Here is a 27,677-nt window from a genome sequence, read left to right on the forward strand (position 1 = left end):
AGGGCCACTTCGACTTTTGACATTGCCTTAAAACTGTAGATATTTCTGATCGTAATCTTCCTCGCATATGTGGCCAATTCACGAACCAGCAAGCACAGGTTGGATGGGATTCAGCAAGATAATAATGTAAAGGTTCTATCTGTAAGACTAAGTTCAAAGAAGGGAAGAAATCCAGCCAATTTAACAAAGCTCTGAAATGAAGTCTTTGTTGTATTCAGAATGTCCTATCCTCAAAAATCCCTATGACTCGATTTAAAACAGAGGTTTCTGCTTTTCCTTTGGCTTTATTTATGATTGCATGTTCTATAGCAGGTCTGTTTTTTCCTCTAAGATGAGCAGGCTTCATGGAGGACCTTTATATCTGACTTCAGAGCAGTATTGGTCAATTTTGGTATTTTTCTACCCATCTTTTTTGCATACCTGGTATTGGAACTTTTGAAATTGAGGACAAGTGGTATATTTTTCCAGATCAGAAAAGTTTATCTACTACATACTATTAACATAACAACACAGAGATTATTAAGACAACAGTGACAGAGGCAACCACTGTATCTTATAAAAGTATTCATAGTGACTTGTATTACACAAATATTAAGATTTTTCAGCTTGAAATGCTACCAAGTGTTGAAACTTGCCAAAAAGAGATGTCGACTTAACTTTCACATCTCTATCTTTACTTTTCTAAGAAGTCACTTTATGAGAATCTGATAAGAACTTCACAGAATCTTGCTTCCAAAAATCTGAATTATCACTTTAAAAGCTATAGTGGATTTTTCCATCTAAATTTTCCTTTTTTTGTCCAAGTTCCACCATAAAAACCAAAATTATTATTATTTTTCATAAAACACGATACATCAGAAATGAAAAAGGGCCAGTTAAATTATGCTCTTTCATTTAATATGTTCATTGAAATACTAATGTTTCTACACAAGACACATTCTATAGAAACAGAATATGTGGCACAGATTGGGTTATATAGTTTTTCTTACATCATAGCAACAACAAAATAATAAAAGAGATAAAAAGTTTCTATTCCTAACATATTTTCACAGAAGAACTGTACAACATAAAGTTTATGTAATATTTCCAAGTGGCCAACATTGCTCTGCATGTTTTTGAACATTCAACCTACTTCATCAGTTCTAATAAGCACATTTTATAACTTGAAGTATTTTTTTTTTCAGTTCAACTCCACATCTAAACCCTTAAACTTTCCATTTGCCTGCTACTATGATGCCAGTAATAAATGAGGCAGATCGACACAAAACGAAAGCAGCATTGTTTTTCATGAGCAGGCACTTACGCCACAAGGCAATTAAAATACCATCATTAACACATTCAATTTTACTCTGACAGCAGAATATAAAACACAGTTTTTAAGAAGGTTGACCTCCTTCTGTAGCTACATAATGACATGTAACTAATACAGCCTTCCTCTGCTATATAAATTATAGTTTGTTACTCCTTTTCTTGAGTTTAAACCACAGCTATATAAACCCACATCCTCCACTGTAAAGATTTAAGCCAAGAATTTGCCTTCAGCCACTCTGACAAGAAATAACTATGTACTGCATTTTTGTGCTTTTTTTTATAGCTCTATAAAGGTATTCACACTGCATGATTGCGTTTCATTTCATATGTTCTATCATTGCACCTATGAGCATAGCACTGGTCTAAAAACAAAGGATGTGGGTATTGTGTTGCTGTAGAAACCGTCTTCAGCAGGTTCCCATGGTACTAACTATGGTGTAACTGAACCTGGACATGGACGCCCCGGCTGCCAAACCGTCCTCCTCGTTGTCACGTGGCCTACAGCGGCGGCAATGTTGACAGCAAGGCGCAAAGCAGCAAGAGAAAGTGCCGAGCAGGGCCTTGCGGAAGCGCATGTTCATGAAGCAGTAGATAATTGGGTTGACACAAGCAGAGGTGTAGCTCAGCAAATGGATGAATGCAATGGGCGTCCCAGAGAGGGCACGTTCGGCGGTGACGTTATCAAAAGCCCGCCAGGTGTTAACACAGTAGAGAGGCATCCAGCAGAGAAAGAACAAAACAACGATGACCACTAGCATACGTATGACTCGCTTCTTGGCCTCCAGATTGGCTCCCGATGTGTTGCTGCGCGGTCTGTGTATCTTCATGGATTGGGTTGATGCAGACATGGGGTTCATCTCCATTGAGCTTGGGCGCACACAAACATAGCAACCATCCTCATCGTCAGGATTATTAGACCCACAGGAAGTAAGTCCATTCTTCACATCTGCAGAAGGACAGCAGTGTAAAAAGTTTAGGTATTTGTATGATTGTTAAATGTAGTAAACTGCCGTGTTTTGAATTTGATAGACTAAGAAGCAGAAGAAATTTTACTTTTATTAAACATAATGGTTTTGCTCTACGAGGAAGAGCCTTTTACTACACTCCTCAACACTCCTCTTGAGCACCGGGCTAAGACCTAGGGGGGTTATAAAAGGTGTAAATCCTGAGAAATATACAAAAATATAAGCTACATAGTTTTTACAGGAAATGTTTTTAACTATTACAAGATAGAGAGGAAGAATGGTTTTTAATATTCATCAATTTATGTCAAATTTAGTTGTATTTATTCAAATTACCTATAAGTTTATTTTAAGCTTGACCGAAGTGCATAGTACCTTAAATCTCTGAAGGAAATGTCTAATTCAGACTACAAACTTAATGTTGATCATATTCCGCAGAAAGTATTTGTGCACTTGAGAAAATTAAACATAACATGCGTAATACAAATAATCTTATGACAAATATAGAGGAAAAAAGGCTCAATATCAACATCTAATATTACTTATTTTGTATACAAAAAGGCAGATAAAGACTTTGGTTAAATTAGAATAAAGCATTTGAGACATAATGTATTTTGAGATCACAAGATTATATACAGTATATAAGATTATATAATTTTGTGGTTTGACCCTAAGGACCAAACTGTCCTTAATAGTGCAGCAGCAAAATATAATTTACTTAAAAAAATGTTTTCAAAATTAAGCAATGCCTGTTTTTGTTTCATTGTAAAACAGATGTTTTCTTCCACTGGGTTAAGAATGCCTTGAACTGGTAATTATAATTGTCCCTTTTCCCTCTAGCTGGCTGATTGATCCCTGTGGTGACACATGCACCTATTTGTATGGTTTATTATGAATGAGTCATGGTTCTTTGAAAACCAACTGCTCAGCCTAATGGAACAAAAAGAAACTTGCATTTCCTGCTGAAATGCAGTAATCACTCATAAGAGGATTTTGAAATTCATCAGTAATATTTAGTAATAATTTTTCTTCAACAAAGAGAAAAGCCCAACAATAACATTTGGAGTGCCACAAGGTTACAATTTACTAACAAAAGATGGTTCGACTGGAACGTAGATTAATGTTTTTCCAATTACTACATTGTACTGTTCCCGTTTCCTTCCTATTTGTCTGTAATATGTTTTATAGAAGAAAACAGAATACAAATAGTCCAATGTCCAAAGCCACAGTTTTACAGGAAATTGAACTCCATAGCCCAGCACTACCCAGAACTCTCCCCTCTGGCTATCATTACCAGAAATACTTGTTTGTTTGTGAAAAGTTAGAACTATATTTAGCACAAAGATGAACTGTTTTTGACATTATTAAAAAGGATTCATAATTACTAATATAAGCAATGGAAACGAATGAAACATTGCACTATATCTCCCAAAAGGGGTCAGTGGGTAATAGTGCAGGTGAAATACACAAAATTATTCTATTGCCAAAATATATTTTGGGTCAACTAATCTGAAATAAGATAGAATTATATACTTAAAAAACATGGTTTTATGTTTAAAAAGTCATAAATTATAAAAAAAATATATATATACAGAAACTAAACTCTATTAAAACAACAAATTACATATTTAACTTACAAAGCACCATTTTACAATCGGACAAACCTGTTTGAAGACTGTATTAGCTTAACACAACACATTCATTCAAATATAATATTAACACTCCTGCGGTCTTAGCACAATGCTCAGTTGGAGCGCGGACAGCTTGAAAGTGTCCTGTCAGAATGTCAATTCTTGAAACCACACAGAAAAACCTCAGAATAACACACCCAAGGTCAGTGCAACCCCGCTGGACTGTGCACAGTGTAAAAAGCTTGCAGTGTCAAATCTATAATTTGAAACCTTTGTGAATAAAAATAATTCAATAACTGATTGCCACAACAAGTTTTAACTTTAGGAGAACTATACTTGCAACAGTAGTTCTAATTATCTTAACTAAAAAAATAATAATTTGGTTTATTTATTTCATTTTTTCATTATCCAAAGGTTTGTGCTTTCAAAAGCAAATGCAGGCTTGATAGTATGTGCAAATTCGATCTACAAATAACACAGAAGCAGGATTACGTCAGCAAATGAGGAGAGAATAAATAAATAACTGCCATCATGAATATCCTCAACATATTCTGATTATCAGAAAACCTAAAATTCTGGCAGGAGGATTTAAAAATGTAATGACTTACCACCCCCAATGTGATTTACCAAACCTGTGACCAGATTGCAGGTGCTGTTTTTACTTGTATGTTCAGCACATTTGAAAAACAGGCACAAATTCTCACCTAGAATTGTCTGCAGTCACTGTGCCGAAAAGAAGGCATCAATGAAATCAGTGTGGTAAATAGTAAATGGTATTACCTGTAGATTCTTTGTTGAGGGCGGTCTCGGATCGGATGCCTTGATAAAGCTTCCTGGAGATCAGTCCGTAGGCAACAATCATCACCACTCCTGGAATTGCGAACAGCACAAGCAGAAGAAGAACATACCTACAAGGGACACATTTGGAAAAGTTGACAAACAACTAAGAGTGAATAAAGACAGATGTGTGTGTTCATTTCCATCAGAAATAAATTAAAACTCTTCAGCCTGTAACAAAAACTAGCTGTCTTGCAGTTGCTCTTTAGACTGACATACCAACATTGCTTTCAAGTGAGTTCCCACTTGCTCACACTGGTAAAGCCTTGTACATAGCTCCTACAGTTCCAGAGCCAAAAAAGACAATATTATTTAAGTAATATTATTGATTGTGATATTTTTTGTCATTGGTCTCAACAAGAATCCTTGGAATCACATAAATAAATCGGGTAACTATGAAACTCATATCTGGTACTTCTAAGTGATTTACAAAGTGGATAATCTGTAAACAGAGAAAATAATATAAATCTTTTTTATTTTTACTCATTTATCCCTAGTCTAATAAAGCCAAAAGCAGATGTCTCCTGCATATATTTTTTCTCTGATGGTTTTCTCAAGATTGTGAGTTTTCTCAAGGTTAACTTATCTCCAGAAACTGGCAACAAAAAGATGTCAGACTTTCATAGCTGAAACGAAGAGCATACTTTTTTTTTTGTAACCCCATGAATTTCTGCCACTACTGATTCAGTAAAAGTTTAAAATTAATTTGAACAATTAAGACTTTCATAAACTTATCTGCCGTTGTTTTGTCTCACAAGGGCTACAATAGGACGCAAAGTTCTGGATAATTCAGAGTTAGTTGGTTTTAGCGAAGTGATCCAAGGCATGCATAATTTCTAATTATATCTCATTACTCCAGCAGTATTATAAACACAGCAGAACGCCAAAACCTCCATCTGCATGCACCTGCATGCAAGTGTGCTGTAATTACTCTCTAATTTTGACGTTGTTTACTTATGTCCTCCATTCTTATTGATTTGTCTCTGAACAATTTAAAATGGGTTCAATAAAAGATCAACAAAACGTGTAGCACTGTAAATAGAGTTAGAAGCACTTATTGTGGTCCCTTTTGCTTTATCTCAAAACAAATTACTGGAGATGGTCAGTTGGAATAGATCATAAAGACATCTAGAAAAAAGTATTTCCAGTTTAAATTACTATAAAAGTAACCAGGGGTGAACTTATGAATAGGAACATAATCAGGTACATTTTAATTTTACTGCTCATATGGTTTATTTCTTTCTGAAATAATTGGTATTGTTTTACCATAATTAGATTGAAAGCCAATAAATTAATTTTGTTTCACTTTTTTTTACAAGCCTTGGATTTTAATTGATTATTCACATTCATAAATAATCAACCCAGAGCTAACTGACATCTGGACTGAAGTTCTATTATCACCAACATGTTTTTGCACATGTGTTGTTAACAGAATCGTGTCATGTAAATATAAAAGTTGCTAAACAAGTTGAATCTTCACAAAGTTGCAGATTTTCCCAGTTGGCTATCATCTCTACAAGAACCTACCAAATTAAAACAATTTAGAACGAAACACTCACCATGTCTGCTCTGCCGTTGCAACAGGCCACTTGTGGCGACATTGGTGTGCTGTGGTGTTGTCAGGACGCTTAAATGGCCTGAGGTGACTGATGATCGGGTAGGGGATCATGATGACGAAGGCCAGCACCCATGTAACAGCAATCACACGGTAGGCATGGGACTGGGTCTGCCACGCCCGTGACTTCAGAGGCTTGCAGATGGCACTGTAGCGCTCAAGGGCTATGGCAACTAGGTTAAATGTGGAGATGCTCACTGATGTGCCTGCAGGAGAACAAAGCAGGTCATCTGAAGGGCTGAGAAAATATTCATCTTACCACATTAACAGATATCTTCTCATTTTAATAGAATAAAATTACTGCGACTCAGAATAGGGAAGAAAATATGATTAATGTTAAAATAATATCTGAAACTACAACCAGGCTTGTGCAGCCAACATGTGGAGAAGAACACAGTGTTGAGGTAAATAAATTGGGCAATGTCATGGTGAAGGAAATCATGTGACTCTTTGCCAGCGATATGATCGTTCATCTACCCCCTAAAAGGACAAGACAGGAAATTACTCTTTACCTCCCTTATCCATGTCCTCTGTGACAATATAAGCTTTATACGTAGAGGATGAGAAGATGGTGGGTAGAAAGAAGACTCAGAGGTGCTTCTTGTTGTTTAAATCTCCAAATGATGGTTTACAACAAAAGCAAACCTTCATTTTGTTTTGCCTTTCTTTTCCTTTCTACTTATTTTGTTGTGTTTTGCAAAAGTATTTATGACAAACCGACTCTTAATGTCTTTTAATGGGGATTTCTGGCAGACTAATACAAATTATCACACAGTTTAATACTTTCTAATTATAAAAATCTGAAAAAATTAGCTGTGCATTTGTATTTGGCCTTGTTTACTTTGACACTCATAAAATGAAACTGTTAGCTTTCAGACGCCATGAGACCAGGCCGTCTTTGGAAACTGAGTGACCGTGCAAGAAGGAAACTAGAGAGAGAAATCACCTATGAATACACTGGCGGAGTTATAAGCTGCAGCAGCTGAGACGGGCGAGACTCTGCATACAATAAGTCTTGTCCTGGTTCTTCACCAGTGAAAGTTTTATTTGACAATGGCAACAAGAAAATCATTGTTGAAGAATATTTCTATCAAATTCTTTGGACTGATGAGATCAAAATGGAACATTTTGGCTATTTGATAAGATGTCATGTTTGGAAGATACCAAACATTGCACATCACCAAAACACGCCATCCCAACTGTGAAGCGTGGTGGTGGCAGCATTATGCTGTGGAGTTCTGAAAAGGCTTGCAAAGAGCAAAATGAATGCAACAAATACAGGGATATCCTGCAGGATAATCTGTAACAGCTTCAAAGAACATTTATTTCCATTTGAGACGTATCAACACATACTCCATGCTGCGTTTTTAGTCAAAGGTGCATCTACTAAATACTGACTTTAAGGCGGTGAATATTTATGCAACCACTTATTTTATGTTACATTTTTTTATTTGTCATTTTTGTAGAAATTAATTTTTACTTTGACTTTTTTTTGGTCAAAAAAGCCCAATTTTGTTAACCATGATTGATTTGTAAGATTAATAAAAAGGGTAAAACAAAGGGGGATGTTTTACTTGTTTTACTTTTTATGGGCACCATGTTTCTCTTCATAAAAATATTCTCTGTAATCAGAGTAGAACAGCATCAATTGTACTCACACTAAGAATCATCTTCATGCATAGGTAACTTAGTTCCCAGCTATGAGGGGCCGTTTAGGACAAAATTTACGTTTTGTCTCTCACACACTACCAAAAACTCTCGCATACTCCAAAAAAGTAGCCACGCACACTCCAAAAAATTACGTTTTGTCTCTCACACACTACCAAAAACTCTCGCATACTCCAAAAAAGTAGCCACGCACACTCCAAAAAATTACGTTTTGTCTCTCACACACTACCAAAAACTCTTGCATACTCCAAAAAAATAGCCTCGCACACTCCAAAAAATTACGTTTTGTCCCTCACACACTACCAAAAACTCACGCATACTCCAAAAAAATAGCCTCGCATACTCAAAAAAATTACGTTTTGTCTCTCACACACTACCAAAAACTCTCGCATACTCAAAAAAATTACATTTTGTCTCTCACACACTACCAAAAACTCACGCATACTCAAAAAAATAGCCACGCACACTCAAAAATTACTCACGCACATTCAAAAAATACTCAAATTGCGTATACACACACTACTAAAATGTCACACACACACACACAAACGTTAACTTTCTCGCTCACATACACTACTATCAGCTCGCTCACATACACTACTACCAGCTCGCGCACATTCACAAACGTTAACTTTCTCGCTCACATACACTGCTAACAGCTCGCACATTCACAAACGTTAACTTTCTCGCACACATACACTGCTAACAGCTCGCACACACACAGACGTTTATCTCTCACATACACAAGACTAAAATTGAACACACACACAGTACTAAGACTCGTTTTATGTATGTGTGAGAGCGAGACGTTTTATGAATGTGTGAGAGTTGTCACGGAAGAGGCGGGGCATAATTTTTGGATCAAACTGCGCATGCGTAGATCCTAAACTATAAGTTTCGATTGTTGACTCACTGTATGTTCTATTACTTAGTATGTTTGTGCTTTTAAATATATATAGAACGTTTAACTTTCTTGTAGATTAAATGTGCTATAGAAATAAATGAATCTGATTGATTGATTAAAAAGAGCAAAATTGCTGTAGTACAATCTGTCCACTGGGTGCCAGTATTACAGGAATTATTAACCGGCGCCAACTAGTGCCGAAGAAGAAAGAGTTTGCTATACCGAACATGGCTAACTCTAATTCGAAACGAGAGAGAATTGGTCAGGCAGCTGCCATTTTAAACACCATTCTATCTTCTCCGGAGGCAACCAGCACTTTGACAGGCGCATTAAACGATTCAACGACTGCCCGCAGTGCTACAATCTGGCACCCAGTGGACAGATTGTACTACAGCAATTTTGCTATTTTTAATCAATCAATCAGATTCATTTATTTCTATAGCACATTTAATCTACAAGAAAGTTAAACGTTCTATATATATTTAAAAGCACAAATATACTAAGTAATAGAACATACAGTGAGTCAACAATCGAAACTTATAGTTTAGGATCTACGCATGCGCAGTTTGATCCAAAAATTATGCCCCGCCTCTTCCGTGACAACTCTCACACATTCAAAAAGAGTCTGGCTCTCACACATTCATAAAGAGTGTCGCTCTCACACATACATAAAACGAGTCTTAGTACTGTGTGTGTGTTCAATTTTAGTCTTGTGTATGTGAGAGATAAACGTCTGTGTGTGTGCGAGCTGTTAGCAGTGTATGTGAGCGAGAAAGTTAACGTTTGTGTGTATGTGTGCGAGCTGGTAGTAGTGTATGTGAGCGAGAAAGTTAACGTTTGTGAATGTGCGAGCTGTTAGTACAGTGTATGTGAGCGAGCTGATAGTAGTGTATGTGAGCGAGAAAGTTAACGTTTGTGTGTGTGTGTGTGACATTTTAGTAGTGTGTGTATACGCAATTTGAGTATTTTTTGAATGTGCGTGAGTAATTTTTGAGTGTGCGTGGCTATTTTTTTGAGTATGCGTGAGTTTTTGGTAGTGTGTGAGAGACAAAATGTAATTTTTTTGGAGTATGCGAGAGTTTTTGGTAGTGTGTGAGAGACAAAACGTAATTTTTTTGAGTATGCGAGGCTATTTTTTTGGAGTATGCGTGAGTTTTTGGTAGTGTGTGAGGGACAAAACGTAATTTTTTGGAGTGTGCGAGGCTATTTTTTTGGAGTATGCGAGAGTTTTTGGTAGTGTGTGAGAGACAAAACGTAATTTTTTGGAGTGTGCGTGGCTACTTTTTTGGAGTATGCAAGAGTTTTTGGTAGTGTGTGAGAGACAAAACGTAAATTTTGTCCTAAACGGCCCCTCATACCCAGCAGTCTCCTCCTCAGATGCATAGACAGTGAGATCACTCATTGCTCATTTGCAACTCCAGCACATTACTCAAATGTCAAATAAATTCTTCATGCAAAGTGACCATCCTAATAGCCTTTTACATTTTGGGCTTTCCAATAAAATTAAAGAATCTGACCAGCTCAAATGTTTGCCCATCCAGTCTATATGGGAATATAATTAGATACTTCTTGATGACAATAAGAATACTGTAGCAGTAAAAAAAAAAAAAAAATCTCATTACACACTTTGACTACTGGAAAATTACCACTTAGGAACTCCAAATGAAAACTACAGAAAATATATATCAATGAACCTCCCACAATTGGAAAAGGTGATGAAAATAGTCAGTGGATGTGCAGCCACTCAATAGTGATCGACCCCTTTTGTAATTTGATTGACGTCAGGTCAGGAAACGTGTTACCTTCCTGATTACAGGAGCTGCATCTATCTGGAGTTTTATTGTAGCAAGACAATGATGGGCTACAATGTCTGAAGATGGTTTTGTTCTCTATTCATTTTCTGCTAGAAGCAAGTCAGTCGCTGCTAATGGCAGTATTGTATCGGATTCCTTATAGTTTTGAAAAAGTAATTATCTTGTATAAAAAAGGACTGTTACTAAATTAGACAGGGGAAGTTTTCTTTTCCTTATTCCAAAGTGGTTTCAATTAACTCTAAAGCAGATTTTCAAAGTAAAAAATTACACGTTTTGTTTCGAGAAAAGATGTCTTTCTCATATTCCAAGACCTTGAAACAGCTCTACATGTCAACTACCACATGAAAAAACATGACACTTTCAATGGGAATTTCTACCTTTCTAATTCTGGATATCAATGGACATTTTTTAAAGATATTTTAGGTAGGCCGTTCTTTGTTTTTAGTTAATCTCAAATTTGTTTTATAAAATTTTACTTCTCTAGTAGGCAGTGGGTTCTGTCCAAATTTAGGATAAAAATAAAACTTTAAAAATTAGTCTACCTTGGCCACTTGGTAAACCCAAACCAGTTTTCAGTTCCCTGTAAAAGCATCTGCAGTTCTTTTCACCGTTAACTTTATAGCTACATGTTTGGATTGTCAAGATGGAAGACAGTGTCTTATTTTCTACATTACTATAAAGAAATTGTGGTCAGGAAGTGGAGTGGGTGGGATTATTGATGTTGGTCTTTGTCCATTTTATAGCCAGGTGAAGTTTAAATGCGTAACTGTGGCAAGTAAAGTTATTGTGATTAATAAACATACTTCTACTGCTGCAACAATGTTTCATTACCAGCTGCAACATTTCTATGACAGATTTAATGCCAACACATTGGGACTGCTGGAACAGAGCATACATATTGAGTGGTTGACGTTGGTCAGAGCTACAAACTACATCATAGTCATAATCATGACACTCAAACCTGGCACGGCTTCTGCCCCAGTAACAGATTGCTCTCCTAGCAGTGGTCAGTAAGGTTTTGGGAGACATTTTTTAAGTTTTCTATTTACAAAGTAATGTGAAAGTCCACAGATTCAGATTTATTCTATTTACAGGGAAAAGTTTAAAGTATTTAGGTAGTAACAATGCATTACTCTAGTGTAGATTCTCAGTCATCCAAAATGTGACAATCAAAAGTGCTTAAGCAAAAGGCAATTGGACTTCACTTGTGTGAAGACAAGTAAGGTCGTGAGGACAGTTCACCTCGTACCAAGAAATCTTCAAGAAATAAAAACGCTCAGTTGCCATTACTTGGGACTACATAGGACTACATAAAGCTGATCTGGAACACATGTTATTAAGCTTCATCAAGTTTGAAACAAAATGTATTCAAGGGATAAAAAGGTAGTTATAAAGGAAGCAAATTCACATTTTGAACAACAGTAGTTATATCGTTTAGCTTTAGATATTTCACATGCTTAATAAATGTAATGTTAACTTTTTTATTGTATTTTGACACCAAAAAGAACCAGTGATCAATTAGATTTCATTGAATACCCACTTAGGACTGGCTCACCAAAAAAGTTCTTGCCATTATAATGTTTAAACCAAGTAAGAGTAGAAGTACTTAATCTTACTCTCATTGAACTAAGAGGAATTTATTTGTAGATACAAGGAGTACACTGATAACTTAAGAGTGAATTTGTGACTTATCTTCCAGTCTCCTCTCTTTACTGCTGGAAAAGAAGAATCACATTGAAAATATTGCAGCTATTTGGAGTTTGAACATTTTTCTTTGAGCATTATTCCAAACATGGTGACTCATGCATAATCTTGATAAAAATAGCTTATGGTCAAGTCACTTTTAACCTCTGTTAGGAGGCAAATGACCTTCCATCTGCAAGTGCTCATCCCAAGGTATTGTGCCACAGGCAGGCAGTGTTTAAAATTCAGTGAGATCTGATATAAATGACTTTTCAAAGCACATTCAAGTAAAAATGATTCAGATATGAATGGAAGGTTACAAGGTGAAGATTTTGCTCATGACAAGTAAAGGACATATAGCTTTGCTATTGAAAAATAAAGAATTAATCCAGGCCTTACCACATGTATACCTCAGTACAGGAATGTAACTGTATAGTGAATGATAAGACACATTTTTCAAAGTTTGTTTTACAAAGAAATATCTGAGCACCCATTACTCTGATCTCCATAAATAAAATGCAACCAATAGCCTTCAAAAGTGACCTAATTAGTAAAAAATATTCACCTGTGTGTAATTTTGGAGAAAGAATGAGGGTGTGTGAGTTTGAATTGTTTTAAGAGAACAACTTAACATAATTTGGACTCCTGTCCGTACTCTCCTTGATGCCAATGGTCCAGTTGAACTTCCCCTTTACCCTCAAGCTCCTTGCTACTCACCCATAAGGTAGGTCACTATCTTGCACATCGGAGCTCCAAAGACAAAGTCCTTGAGAATGCTGGGGATCAAGTTGAAAGGCATGCAGAATATGGCCATCATCAGGTCGCTCATGGCGAGTGACAGCAGGAAGGTGTTGGTGATAGTGCGCATGTTCTTATTGAACGTGAGCACCACGATGATCAGCAGGTTCCCAGAAACACTTAAGAAGAAGATGAGCGAGTAGAGCAGGATCCGGAGTGTGTGGTCCTCCTCTGCATAAGAAGAACACGGGATATTAAAGAGTGCAGATCTGAATGAAAATGACATATCTTATGTTTTACATGTTGAAATTCAATTTGTTTTATCGAACAACCTGGTGTCAAGAGTTGCGTGTGTGCAACTCCACAGCTTATTGTTTCTGTTTCCTTGAGTGGGTGTTAATGAACAGACCATATTAATTATCCTGCTAAGTCTTTGTAAAGGAGAGCTTTTGATTGCAGTGGTGGCTGCAATATTACTCCTAATCAGAAATTATATTCACCTATATTTATAAACTAGCATATTATGACCATAGCAGCAGTGAATGTATCATTGAATGTATCATTAAAACACAACTCACTGATGCTTTTGAAAAATTCTGGATCATGAAATCTAGCGGGGACTATAACAGAGGAGATCGTATTTCCCCAGTAATAGTTTTCTTTTATTGGTTTCTCAATAATTAAATATAAAATCCTTCTTGCAACATTAAGCCCTGTGCTTAATCACATCTTGAAGATGTTGTAGTTTCACTTTTACCCAAGCAAGCACTTTGCTCCCAGGCTTGGGGTTTATTTGTGGTTTCACAAATTTTTAAAAAGTAGAATGAAGCATCGACCTTTCAACATTCAGGCTCCACTCTGGGTGAGCGGCTCCAAGTTTTGGACTTAGCGGCAGACACTGCGTCTATCTTCAAGATTAGGCTCAACACTTCATAAATAAAAAGGCAAATTATATGACTGGCTCTTATGACTATGATTTCTCTCTGTAATTTTTACACCATAGGGTCATTAAGTATTGTTCTGATCATCTCTCTCCACTTTGTATATATATGGTCTTTTGAATTAGAATATTAGTAACTTAATTTACTAAGAGAAACACATTATGAAGCTTATTATCACAGACATTTGTTTTCAAGTTTGTATTTCTGTTAATTTTCCACTTACAACTAATCAAAACATTTAGGATCAGAGTATTACATCAGATCAATAAAAAATAATAATAATACAGAATTTGGACAAATAAAAATCCATCCATCCATTTTCTAACCCCCTTGTCCCTAGTGGGGTCAGGAGGGTTGCTGGTGCCTATCTCCAGCTAACGTTTTGGGCGAGAGGCAGGGTTCACCCTGGACAGGTCACCAGTTTGTCGCAGGACAAATAAAAAATATGTTTAATACGTGTGAAAAGGTTGTTATTCCCAGAAAGTACTTTTGTACTGATAAATTAGCATCATCAGATCGCCAATACAAATGAACAAACCCTTATATATAGAAAAGTTTGTCCATTTGAATTTGTTGAGTTTTGTGTCTCATTGCTGATATCGTTAATTGGGTTTTTTGTTTCTTTGGTTTTGTTGTTTCTGTCTTGTTTGTGCCTTTATCCACTTTATAACTTCATGTTTATGTATCTCCCGGACGCTACTTCTCCATTGTGCTGCTGTTCTGATAAATCGAGCTGAAGGCTTGATGCAGTCAGGTTGTTTCCTTAGGTTGTTTCATTATACTTTCCTTAGCTTTTAGAGTATAGAGTTTAATCATTATTAACTCTACATTTGTGGCATTGCATTTAATTTATTGATCTTTTCTTCACATCTAAAAGAATAGGTATTGTGGCTGTACTCACTTTGATAAATAGGAAAGTGATTATTTCATGGTTTTAATTAATTCACAAGACCCTTTAGTTAAAGTGTTAAAAATCCATTTGCTTTTCTAGACTTTTGTTTGTTTATTTATTTATTTATTTATTTATTTATTTATTTATTTATTTATTTATTTATTTATTTATTTTACTTTTACCTAATGCAGTTTTGGACAAATATTTAGTTTATTTGGTGTTTTCAAAGACGGCCACTAAAGTCGCTTCTCCCTTGAATACAAATAATGTAAAATACAAAAATTCAATCTGAAGCCTGATGCAGTATCATTGTATCATATCCTCTAAAGTCTACATTATTTGCTTTTGCCTTCAGTTCGAAGCTTGCTTGGCCACAACATGCTTTTTAAAGGTTACCCACCGTGTCTGTATCCAGGGGGATTAGAGGTCCCAGTGTGCACCACAGCAGCAGGACACCACACACATAAGCTGCAATCTTCCCAGATGCACAGGTAGCAGCATGTGCAAACACACACTGGACTACAATTTCAACATTTCCACAATGAAACCAGGTTAATTACATTTGCTAAAATATGCAGCCTTCTCAAATTCCAAACCAAAATATATTGCTATCATCACATTCAATTTGTTACCGTTTCTATGAAGGGTACTCATGCAACCAAAAACACCTGATGTTTGATCCAAAAGCTCTCTCCAAGGGTGCAGTGATCTTCAATGGGTATAGTCCGGTGAGGTTATTTGCATAAAAATATGCAGTATCTTTCAATGCAGGCTAAGTTTTCAATAAACTTCTATTTGCAGAAAACGAAAAGCACAATTTCCACCCTCATTCACTTTTTAAACCATACGGTTTGTATATCGTAAAGGACTTTTCATCTGCATTTAATACAAGACTGGCGGACTTTGTTCTGTAAAAGACATTGGTTGGGGATTAATCCATATTTTATTCGCTGGTTGCAATCCTTTCTCACTGACAGGCAGCAGCTGGTCAGCGATGATAACACCTACTCCCCTGTGATGGCAGCTACTTGTGGCGATGCACAAAGACATGTTAGCTCTCCACCACTGCTTGGCATTTACACTAATGGCTCTGTTACCACAGTGCCAATCCAGGACTTCATCAAATATTATGACAGAAAAGGTCTGATTGAACTCATGATGGAAATGGAGGGGCAGGGTTTTGTTTTTAAAAAATGCATCTCATCTAGTCTTGTCTTACTTTTGCAAAGTAAAGCAAGTTTCTTTTTTCTTTTCCATTTTTGTAATGTTTAATCTAAATTGAAATGAGTATACATTTGTTCTGCAGTATGGAGAAATTCAAGGTCTATGGTCATAAAGTAGTATCAGTTGCAAGTTTATTATTAACTGTATTCAGGAGTTTAACTATGGTGTGTTTTGTGTGTCTGCAATGTAGGTACATCATAGAACCCCTAGGTGGAGAAAAGTTTGTGTCTTGCTCTTCTGTGCTATCTGCACTCTGCCATCTTCATAACAGGTGTCAGATGTTGAAGCAGCTAACACAGCTTCAGGACTGAATTTACAAAGGATCTCAACAAATGGAAAGAGAACTTTGGACTGGTTAAAGGTAGCAACCGCTTTAGATTCAAGATTTATGAACCTCAGATACCGACCCTGGGAAGAAACACTAGAGGTGTGGAAAAAGCTGAGTGAGATGACAGACATAGAACCAACACCTCCATACATGAAATGGTGCCAGAGCCACCAAAGAAAAAGACGGTTCATCTAGTCATGGGATCGGAGTCAGAGTCTGATGTTGAAGGATTATCCACAGACAATACTCCAGGGTGCTTAGCTACACCTGCTTGGACAGTGCCTTTTGAAAACCTTTTTCTCTAGCAGGCCCCATTGTACAGAAAAGCTCTGACAGCTAGAAATGTCAACAAGTTAGTCTATTAAAGTGACTGGTTGAAGGTACTGTAGGTAAAATATGACAGCAGATACGTCACAAAAGTACTTTGTTATGTTCATTTAAAGTGCAGGAATATAGTTTGATTTCTATAGCTGTACTTAAATATACTGGTTTGTTAAATTTAGACAGACATAAGAACAGGTCTGCTCGCTATGCTGTTCACATTTTTGATCACATAAATGACACCTAATGAGACATTTGAGTTAACATGGTTAACATTTCTAAAGTAATATTTGAAACAAGACGACTTTTACACCTTTCTGAAACAAGGTTTCAAAATTGAGAATCTTCAAATGAAAAGTTAAACGTAATGATTAATCATGATTAATCACGGTCCTAGAGTGTGAATAATCTTATAAAATTGAGGTATATACTGAGATATATTGATATATTGACTATATTATAAAGTGTGTATAAATACACACTTTATAAATAAATGACTTCATTAGAGCCAAATCTAAAGGAGTAACATCGTTGGCATTTCTTTCTTTTTAATTTAAATAAGCAAAATTCCTCAAAGCTTTTCCTGTGAGGTTTAGTCTAATTGGTCATCATTAATCAATGCTTTATATTAGATTAAAGTACGAAGCAGTTAATAGTAGTATGTCACTGATATTTTGACCCTAAGCCTTAAAAATACAACTTACAGCAAAAACTGTGCCAGCATAGCTAAGCTTCTACTGAACCGTATTCCATATTTTGTATTTTGGTTCACAGTAATCACCTGAGATATACAGTACATACCTGCTTTGTGCACAGATGGCTGGGAAGCATAATCCAAACTCCACTTATTATCTGCCTGCTTATCATATAGAGTAAAATCGTAACAATGTTCAGTTATGAAAAAAAAAGAGATTTTAAACAGATGAATGGATCACAACATTTAACTCAAGTATGTAGTACATAGTTTCAGTGAATTAATCACAAAAATCCAACCCGGAACTGTTTTTGTATCACTTGCAGGCTTAGCAAAGGATTTAGCCACAGACCGGTCAGAAAAAAGTCAGCAAGTCAGTCTTTTGCTGTCTCTTTCATCTCTTGCTCTCTCTCTCCCTCCCCACATGCACACACATCTACCGACATGTGGCTTCGCCATCTGTCACACAACCTCCCCTGCAAATATGAAGCTCTAATATGGTGGCTGTGCTGCTGAGACAACATCAGGGTTACTCCATGGAAGCAGCAATGGTAGCAACTTAAGATGTTTAATTTGGTTTTTGTGTGTCTCCGCTGGAGAGTGCGCCTACATCTGTGAGTGTATAATGAAAATATACAGACACATGATTGGCAAAAGAAAGGGAGCGCGGTAGTCTGTTTCTGTAGTGTCACTCTTCCTCTAGCCTAATGAAATATGTTATACTGGCTTCTGATTAATCAAAGCCAATTAGCTGTTCCTGTGTGCTCCATGATAACTCCCTCAGCATATTTATCCATTCCTTCAGGCCAGAATTCCTCAAAGCTTTTCCTGTGATCATTGGTGTAGAGTGAAGCCATTATTGTTTACCTATCCCACTGGCTAATATAATTCAGTCCAGTTCAGTTTATTTACATAGCACCAATTGACAAAGACGCAATCTCAGTGGACCATTGAGAAAAAGTAAACAGATCCAGTTTAGTTTTGCACATCTGTATCGCTGAATTATTTAGTTTTTTAAAGACAGCACTGGAATGGATCCCATCCCCATCAAACACCATAAAAAATAAACTTGTTACTTATAATGACACCAGAAAGATAATTGTAGTAAAGGCATTACGATTTTGATCCGGAGTGGATTATGTAAAGATATTTACCATACTGTATAATCAGATTGTTGGATAGAGCATGAACTGTAATGCAGGCATCTGGTCAATAAAGTAAACAACTGTGGAAGTACTTTTGAGTGCAAATACTTCTGAAAACTTCAGGTGTTCTGGTTTAGTAGACCTCACTGACAAATACGGTGGCCGACAGGTGCAAATGCGCAGCAAAAGAGAAAACATGCGAACAAAAAAGAAGACACCCCCGAATGAAATGCAGCAAACAAAAAGAGAGACGCAAACACCCCCGAATGAAATGCAGCAAATAAAAAGAGAGACGCAAACACCCCCGAATGAAATGCAGCAAATAAAAAGAGAGACGCAAACACCCCCGAATGAAATGCAGCAAACAAAAAGTGTTGAAAACGGAAGTGCTCCAGACCACTAGGGGGAGTCAAAGAAAATAGTATTCATTTCTATGGGACCAGATGCAAGATTCAGAGAAAGAAATTTGAAAGAAAGTAAAGGTATCTCTCTGAATCTTGCATCTGGAAAGTGTGATTATTGTGAGAAGTCTGAAACAATAGAGCATGTTATTTTAGAGTGTTGTAAGTATGAAGAAGAGAGAAGATGCATGCTGAGAGAGTGTGTAGGTATTAAAGAAAGGTTTAATTTAATAGAATTTTTGAGGAGAGATTTCGGGAGTAGACATATTCAAATAATTATTCGGTATCTTAAAAAAACAAAGCTATTTCATAGGATATGAGTAGAGCAAGTTGGGTGTGAATGTGTAAAGAATATCAAAGAGGGGTATATAAAGTTATAAGCAAGTTGGATAATATAAGCAGGTGTGTATGTGTGGGGGTATGTTTAATCAGGAGTTAATGGAGGGAAAAGGTAGAAAGTGAAAGTTTATAGACCATCTCGAACCACACTCCATACTGGTAAGTGGCGGTAATGCTACTGTAAGTTTGTTGCCAACCGCCAATAAATACCAAGAAGAAGAAGAAGAAGAATCTTGCATCTGGTCCCATAGAAATGAATACTATTTTCTTTGACTCCCCCTAGTGGTCTGGAGCACTTCCGTTTTCAACACTTTTTGTTTGCTGCATTTCATTCGGGGGTGTTTGCGTCTCTCTTTTTATTTGCTGCATTTCATTCGGGGGTGTTTGCGTCTCTCTTTTTATTTGCTGCATTTCATTCGGGGGTGTTTGCGTCTCTCTTTTTATTTGCTGCATTTCATTCGGGGGTGTTTGCGTCTCTCTTTTTATTTGCTGCATTTCATTCGGGGGTGTCTTCTTTTTTGTTTGCATGTTTTCTCTTTTGCTGCGCATTTGCACCTGTCGGCCACCGTAGACAAACGTAACACTGCAGGGAATTAAGGCAGAGCTTGCCAAATGTTTAGCCACAAATCCTAACAAGGAAACAGAATGCGGCTTGCACAATCTAATCCCACTGGGAATAAGTTTGAACTAAGAAGGACAAGACAGAGAAAAACTCCCATCGGACTTAAAGAAACCCAGTAAGTGATCAACTTAAAGTAATGCAAAGGGCACACAAGAAGTCCACTTCGTGGCTGAGGAGGAGCATGGCAGGTGTCACTGAAGAACAGCAGGGAAGCGGGAGTGTGGTCCCGTCAGACCGTCAGTTCCCAGAACTCCCACTTCTCCCCTCACACACAAAAAAGCTTGTAAATGCGCAGATGGGGTCAGCGCCACCCTGTCGGTCTGCCCACAGCGTAAGAAGCTCATTGGGTCCAAATGGCTCTGTCTCTTAAGACCGTGGGAATGTGAACTTTATACAGTAACCAATTTTATATGAACTACTTCTCAGTCCAACGCTCCTAAGAAGAGTTGTAAACAGTGTCAGGTACTGAATGTGGCGTGTCAAAATGAGCAGGAGATTCTTAAAGAGACACAGGACCAATTTCAAGGCATCAATTTATAAAGTCAAATTTCTCTTAAGTCATGTTTCATATATATCATTTTTATAACAACTGAAAGCAGCATAGTTATTTGATATGTCTTCTATAAATAAAAGACATATTTGCTTTATTATCAACACAAACAATTATCACATTTTACTGGAAGTCATGAATGACAGGCATAAGCAGCAACATTTTTCATTATACTTTGAAAAATATTATTCTTTGTTGTTAAATGTATCAAGACTTAGCCTTCATTCAGTTTCTTTCAGTTTTGTGTGTTTCTGTGGAATATTGTTTTTATTCTCAGAATTCTTTTTGAGATGTGCCAGAATACAGCTTTCAAAAAAACAAAATTCTTACAAACTTGAACTCCTTCTGTCAAACACAATGGAGTGTGTAACACAAACAATACTGCAAACAAAGACATGATTTATAGCAGAAAAATGACTGAGGGACAATAAAAATTCAGAAAACAGCTAAAAGCTCTGACATGTTTGAAAAAGCACAGAGACAAAATATTATGAAGCGTTAAAAAATGACTGGTTTATAAATCCATAACAGTAGATTTGAGTTGTTTATCATTACCTGTGGCAGACAACATGACAGTCACATCCTTTATGTGGAGAGCGAATGGGGAAGACATTTATAGGCTGCCAGATTTGTCAATATTACAAAAAGATAAAATATGTGAAAAAATATTGAAACTGAATGTTCTAAAACATGGGAAATGGTTCTCCATTATATAATTAAACCATTAAAAAAGTATTCCAATTACATATGCTGAGGAGACTAAATATAACTTTGTAAATAGGTATATTAAAAGTAATACTAATATGACACATAACTTTATCTGATAATAGAAGTGCATCAGACAAATTGAAGTGCTAGTAATTAGAAAAAAATTATTCATGCTCTCATTTCAATTAATCCAGTTAAATTATGTGAAGAAAAATCACTTTTACTTTTTAAATGATCCTACTAGAAAATAAAGTGCAATGATAATATTGATGGAATTGTCACTCTTCAGATTTTTGTCACACTATGACGACTTTGATAACAGCAGGGGCTTCACACACGGCTATATTTATAATCTCACGTTCTTTTTTTAGGCTCTTTCACTATGCAGTGCTTCTTTTCACAGTCAGAAGCACAATTAAATTAGAGACACAATACAGACTCGGTTGAATGGTTTAGCCATTTTTAATATTTTCCTTACCTTATAGCCTAATCTTTTTTTGATCTGAAAAATGGTGTTAATAATTGACAATAAAACAAAGTTGCATTATGAACAGTTCATAGTTAATTTGCTGTAATTATGTTTTATTGGGTTTCATTACCTGCACCTCTTGACTCAGATGGGTATTGGTTAAATCTTAAGCAATGCATCTGTTTTTTATATGAATGCAAATGTTAAAAAAACATCCAGTCCTGTTGTGTATTTGATTTAACTGCACAAGTAGAGTTAAAGCTTCGCTAGTGTGTTGGAAAATAAACAGTCACCACTGAAATACACATTTTACTATAAATATTGTATTTCTTCTTTTCTTTTGTGAATTTTGGTTTCTATTAATTCACTTACCCTACGTTCACCAACAGCACTGCATAGACACTAAATTCAAACTGGGTTTTTTTTTGTCTTTTGTTTTTTTTTTTTTGTGACTCCTGAAAATGTTCTCTGCCCCAAAACATAACCTATATTCTTTTGTCACCACTTATTCAACGATGGTCTGGTAACATCAAGATATACCCAGGTGTGATTAAGGAAATGCATGCATGTCATTGAAAGCAAAGTGTAAACGTGAGATAAATCCATCAACATTACTTGTTTTTAAGAAAGGCGTGGACAAAAACAGTAACAGTATCGCAAATGTTTGTCCTGTATGGCTCCTGCTTCCCAACTTTTCCCCTTCTTTGCATGTTATTGCTGCAATACTGAAGGAAAAATGTTAACCAAATTAAGTCTTTGTTTTAATGTTGAGAAGATTTGGGTACCATTTTCAGTACACAGTAAAAAAATAGATCACAATCAGCATACAGTATTTAAGCCATCTGTTGTTATTTGGGTTGGAGGTTACCTTAAAGAAACCAAAACAGAAAGCAAGACAAACCCAAACTAGTAAAAACGTATTCTGCTGGCTTACTCTACAGATAATTATGTGTATTTCTTCTCAAAGTACACCAACAAATAACTAGAAATAGTTAGATTATTATATAAGATCAACAAAAGAGACTATTTTAAAGAGACAAACTTTATCTGACTTTAAAACTTGTTCCCTGCCCTGTTCACTGCAGTATCGATGTATTTAAAGACAAAGCTGGAACACTGTTAACTCCAAGTCACGTATCTTCATGCAAAATAAATGACATTCAGCGATGTAAAAATGTGACAGCGGTATTAATGATTCAATTGAAAAGCCAACCACCAAAAAAAAGGTTTTCATAATATGTGCAGTTAAACTTTGAATTAATAAATAATGAGGTTCATAATCCAGTCATAATCGTATAAAGTTTAGTCTATTTCTCTTTTTCATCTGCTATGCAAGACTTCAAGAAAGCCTGGCAGTGCTCCTGTAGGTGTTGGTAAATGTCACCGTCGGGAGCTAATCCAGAATGGTAAATGCCATCTACGCCTTGTCACTTGGCCATTAGAAGGACAGAACAGTTGATTGATGTAAAGAACAAAACCACTTTCTATTGACTGACAGACTGTAACACACAGTCCACAGAGACTGTGGTCACAGTGGTCAATGTACAAAACAACATGTTGGTGGCTTTTGTCTTCAGAGGAGGAATGTGGTTAACACATTAACCCTCAACAGGCAGAGTGACATGGAAAGGTGTGAGGAGTGGAGGAAGAGAATCACATGTGACAATATAAGAGGTGGAGTTTTCAGAGCAAAGAAAAAAGAGGAGTGTTTTAATAAGCACAGTTTATGGGTGCCAGGCGGTCAAAGATACTGAATAAGCCTCAAATGTTTATCTGATCTGAGTCACATATTGATCGAGAGAGAATGTGGAGTACATAATAACATACTGAGGATGGTGCACGATATATTTCTGTGTTTTTAAAGCACTGATTTTGTTTAAACAGCCTGCAGGATCACAGCACAGAGCTCTGCCGAATAAAGGAGAAATCCTCCACATATATCTTGCACATACTGACCAGGGGAATGCTACAAGTTGTCACCACACCCTGGTTACATAGTACCAGCTGCAAAGAAAGCGTGTAATGTTATCACATGGGAGAGGCCTTTCAGTGTGAAAATTGAAAGTTGTCTGGTATGTGCAAGTTCTGTGTGGGTGCTGTTATTTGCTCCATCTTTTCACATTTAGTTTGTTTTTAAAGCTGACTGCATCAGTTAGGTCTCTTTGCAGACACTTCCATGCCCAATCAGCAGCCCTACTGGCTTGGCTGTGACACAACTCAATCAGACCATTGGAGAAGAAGTGATGGACAGAGACAGAAGAAAATGAGTGATCCATCTTTGAGAGAAGTGCCATGACTAATTATGATGACTTTGACTAAATATTGGCAGACTACGGTATTTGTTTTAATCAGATGGTGAATTAAGTTGACTTGCAGAAGATGGATCAGTTTGGGGGGCTCAGTGAAATAAACACAGAATGCTTAATGTCTTTAATTTTGCTGATGGATGCAGGAGACGCGCAGTAATTGGTACATAGCACTAAATTTGGATGAATTCATTAAGGCCTTGGCCAGATATCGGATTCAAAACATGTTGTCAGACAAAAGCTCAGAGTGGTATTTGCAAATCTTTATAAAATCAAATGCTTGAAATTGAATAAACATATCCAAATTACTTTTTTTTTGTTAATTTTCACCAAATGTTACTTAGAAGAAAGAGGAGAATAAAACAAAACAATGGTTTTTGTGTCAAGATAATTCATATCTGTACATTCCATCAGAGAATAACATATTCTTCGTATGTAATATAAAAAATACTAGATTAGGTAAGATTTATTTAACACTTCCTGCTGATTTATGTCATATAAGATTGCTTTGACAAACTGCATTCTTAAAAATTGCAATATATCATCTCCTACAGTCATATTTTTCAGTAGCATGAACTTTAGTTGTGTTTTTAAATATGCTCTACAGTCCTGACATTCTTTAAAGATGCTGCAGAGCTTAGAAGAGTGAGCAGAAAGTTTTGTGGCATTATTCCAGAGAACCTCTATCTGTACTCGAATTAAAACAACTGGATTATCAGCGTTGTGTTCGAACATATAATAATACTGAAGCTTATACTATCAATATCGAAGTCGTATGTACCATTCTGAATGTGTTTTATTCTGGAAAGCAATATCCGTCACATTGTACTTAGTGCACTTCAATCCTCTCGGGTCACTGCAAGCCCGTCTTTGTCTTTCATGCTGTGAGAGGGCATCTTCAACAGAAAATCTCCCACTGAAAGGTACATGTAGTAACAACTGTGAAAAAGGTTCAATCCAACAGTGTCTGTGTGTGAAAAGGGGTATATATTCATTCAGACCGCAAGACAATACAGAGGTGATAGTGGAAGGCATCCCAGTGATTTGATCAAAGATTTTAAGTTTATTGTTCAAACATTACATGCTACAAAATTAGAAATGTGAAAGCTTAATTAATGCTTTAATTGCAAGGTAACTTTAAGGTCTTGTTCTTTAATGGAAATGGTGCATTCTGTAGATTTATGGTCCATATTTTGGCCCCTGACCTCTCCTCCTCCAGGAATTAATCAATGGACTTTATGAGTAAGAATATCTGTCATTCATATGGACCCAATATATTATTGTGAATTTAAGTGCTTTTTCAAAGAACAGGACCTTGATCCTGTCCATCTGAAAAAACTCATGCAGCAATAGAGACTATTTTGCACATATAGTATCAGACTTGATTAAAATGTGGAATCGGTGTTATCACTCTCCTTTTAGGAAGTAAAAATAGGAATAAGGAGAATTGCACGAATGTTTAAGGAGTTGATCAAATCATTAATTAGCTCTTGTAATTTTTTTAAGTATCTGATGTGCTTTCTCAATTGTAGAAATTTTTTTTTAATCTATGGAAAACCAGAAATAGCAAAAGGAACCAGAAGGCACAACCCAGATTTTACTCTTATTCTCTCTGCAGCCAAGATTAGCAATGACAAAACCCTATTTAACTGAGGCCTGACGTTAGACAGATTTAACTACAAATGTAAAGTACTGACTTTTATAACAAGTATTTTGAAAACTTGTGTTCTATTTTTTATTTCTGCCTGTAGAAAGCAGTTGCCCTTTCAGCTCCTAGACTGCACTTCTTAAAAATAAACGCTGATTTTACTGTCAAAATCAGCACAGTGTAATGATTACTTTTCATTGAATCCAACACATCCATTCATCTATTATCTAAACACTCACTGGTCACTGAATGAACAGGCCACCAGTTCATCAAGGGCCGCATCCAAAACAAGTTAACACTAATACTAAGACTTTAATTCTGGGAATATTCTTGGGTGTCTGAGTAAAATTTCCCACTGGAATTTCAATGTAAACCTGTTATCATTACACAACAAACTGCTCAAATATAGAACATAAGGCAAACACAAAACATTATAAATTTATGCAGTTTGTCCAGATAAAATTTTATTGTGAAGCAAGTTATGCTTAAACAATGTACTATAACAATAAGAAATGTTACATGAACTTGTCCATACACAGAAGTCATAAATTATTTTAAATGTCTGCTTTTGATTAGGTTTTTATTGAACTAATAAATGTTTTATCTTAGACACATGCAAGTGAATGATATCAAATACACTGAAATGCAAATTCATAAGCATCATGTGCAAAAGGTTTTGTTATGTATTAAAATCTGGGTGTGGACTGGATTAACTTGCCCCCCTACAGCTTCAGGTCTAGCAACTCTCCTGTTTGTGACTCATTATATCCTATCAGATCCCCTTTATACTGAACACCGATGATTATTCTTTACAATAATCAAAACATTTTATTTAATTGTTATTCCGAAAAACTGAAAGATAAAAATCTAAAACAGATTGGTGGATCATGAGGCACAGTCCAGATGTGACTGCTTTTTAAATAAATTAATCCCCCCTGTGAGCATTAGTATAATTTTTACTGTATTCTGCTTGATCCCTCTTCAACTAGAACACAACAGATTTTACACGTATTCTGCAACCACTGCCCATCAATTCCCCTCCTTAAAAACAAAGCTGGGGGGATAAAGCAAACGCATCTCTTCTTTAACATAAACGGCAACCCAGCTTTTAAGTTGGACTTATATTATGAACTTTTTTGTGGAACAAATTGTTTTTAATTGCATTGCATGTGGTTATCTTGGTGCCTCTTACCTTGCCTGACACGCTGTGGTGTGAGCAGCGTGGAAGCGTTGCCACAAGAGATGTTTGACGTCTCCAAGCTCCCATTCACCGCTCCGCTCTGTATCAAGTCCTGAAGCACTCGGACACACTCTATAAATGTCTCATTCCGCAAATCAAGATCCATGCCGCAAAATTATCAGCATTAATGTAGCCTGAAATATGTTAAAGCTGCCAAATAAAAATGTTCACATTCAGTACCTTCTGTCTGTATTCTGTGTGAGTCCGAAGTGGTAAACTAAGTGCCATGCTCCAGCGCACCTACCTAAGTTACGAGTAATTACAACAACAAAAAAAAAAAGAAAAGAAAGGAAAAATAACATGTTTCTCTCATAGTCCTTTCATGCCAATGTGCAACTAAAGATTCATCCTGTTTGGTGGCATTTGAAAGATCTGTGCGCACCGATGGGAAGGAGCGCGGCGCTATGCTGCGCTTTTGCCAACAGACCTGCACGGAGAGAGCAAGCGGGCAGCGCAAATCAGAGTGGATTTCTAATGTCATAAAGTGTTTGAATGTGTGTGTGTGTGTGGTTGGGGGGGGGGGTAGGTGTGTGTGTTGTGTGTTGGGTGTGTATGAGAAAGGGGGAGGCAGAGAGAATGAATTCATGATTCTGTTGATTTATGACGTCGATTTATGATTAGCCTAATAAAAAATAACACTGTTTAAAGGATAAATGTGCTATTCGTGAGTGCAGATTTAAATCAAA

At 36.4% G+C, this 27,677-nt stretch overlaps 1 protein-coding gene across 1 annotated transcript; it reads right to left on the bottom strand.

The window, feature by feature from the left end:
• Positions 1 to 893: 893 nt before the first annotated feature.
• On the bottom strand, positions 894 to 27,422 carry LOC102226360 (cholecystokinin receptor type A-like). The gene is made up of 5 exons (XM_023336536.1): positions 26,944 to 27,422; positions 13,143 to 13,394; positions 6,301 to 6,562; positions 4,685 to 4,812; positions 894 to 2,257 (listed from the first exon to the last, which is right to left on the bottom strand). Exons 1-5 carry the CDS (start codon positions 27,095 to 27,097, stop codon positions 1,719 to 1,721), a joined length of 1,335 nt encoding a protein of 444 aa, XP_023192304.1. The 5' UTR covers positions 27,098 to 27,422; the 3' UTR covers positions 894 to 1,718.
• Between the last annotated feature and the right edge of the window lie 255 nt (positions 27,423 to 27,677).

This window comes from Xiphophorus maculatus, chromosome 7, assembly GCF_002775205.1.
Source record: "Xiphophorus maculatus strain JP 163 A chromosome 7, X_maculatus-5.0-male, whole genome shotgun sequence".
In the NCBI taxonomy this organism is placed as follows: domain Eukaryota; kingdom Metazoa; phylum Chordata; class Actinopteri; order Cyprinodontiformes; family Poeciliidae; genus Xiphophorus; species Xiphophorus maculatus.

What these genes read in the sequence shown, in the direction of transcription:
- LOC102226360 (XM_023336536.1), bottom strand. Translation starts at nt 27,097, where the DNA reads ATGGATCTTGATTTGCGGAATGAGACATTTATAGAGTGTGTCCGAGTG. An exon ending in ACCACAGCGTGTCAGGCAAG is followed by an intron (nt 13,395 to 26,943) that starts GTAAGAGGCACC and finishes CTTCTTATGCAG; the next exon opens with AGGAGGACCACACACTCCGG. An exon ending in CCTCAACAAAGAATCTACAG is followed by an intron (nt 2,258 to 4,684) that starts GTAATACCATTT and finishes GTCCTTCTGCAG; the next exon opens with ATGTGAAGAATGGACTTACT.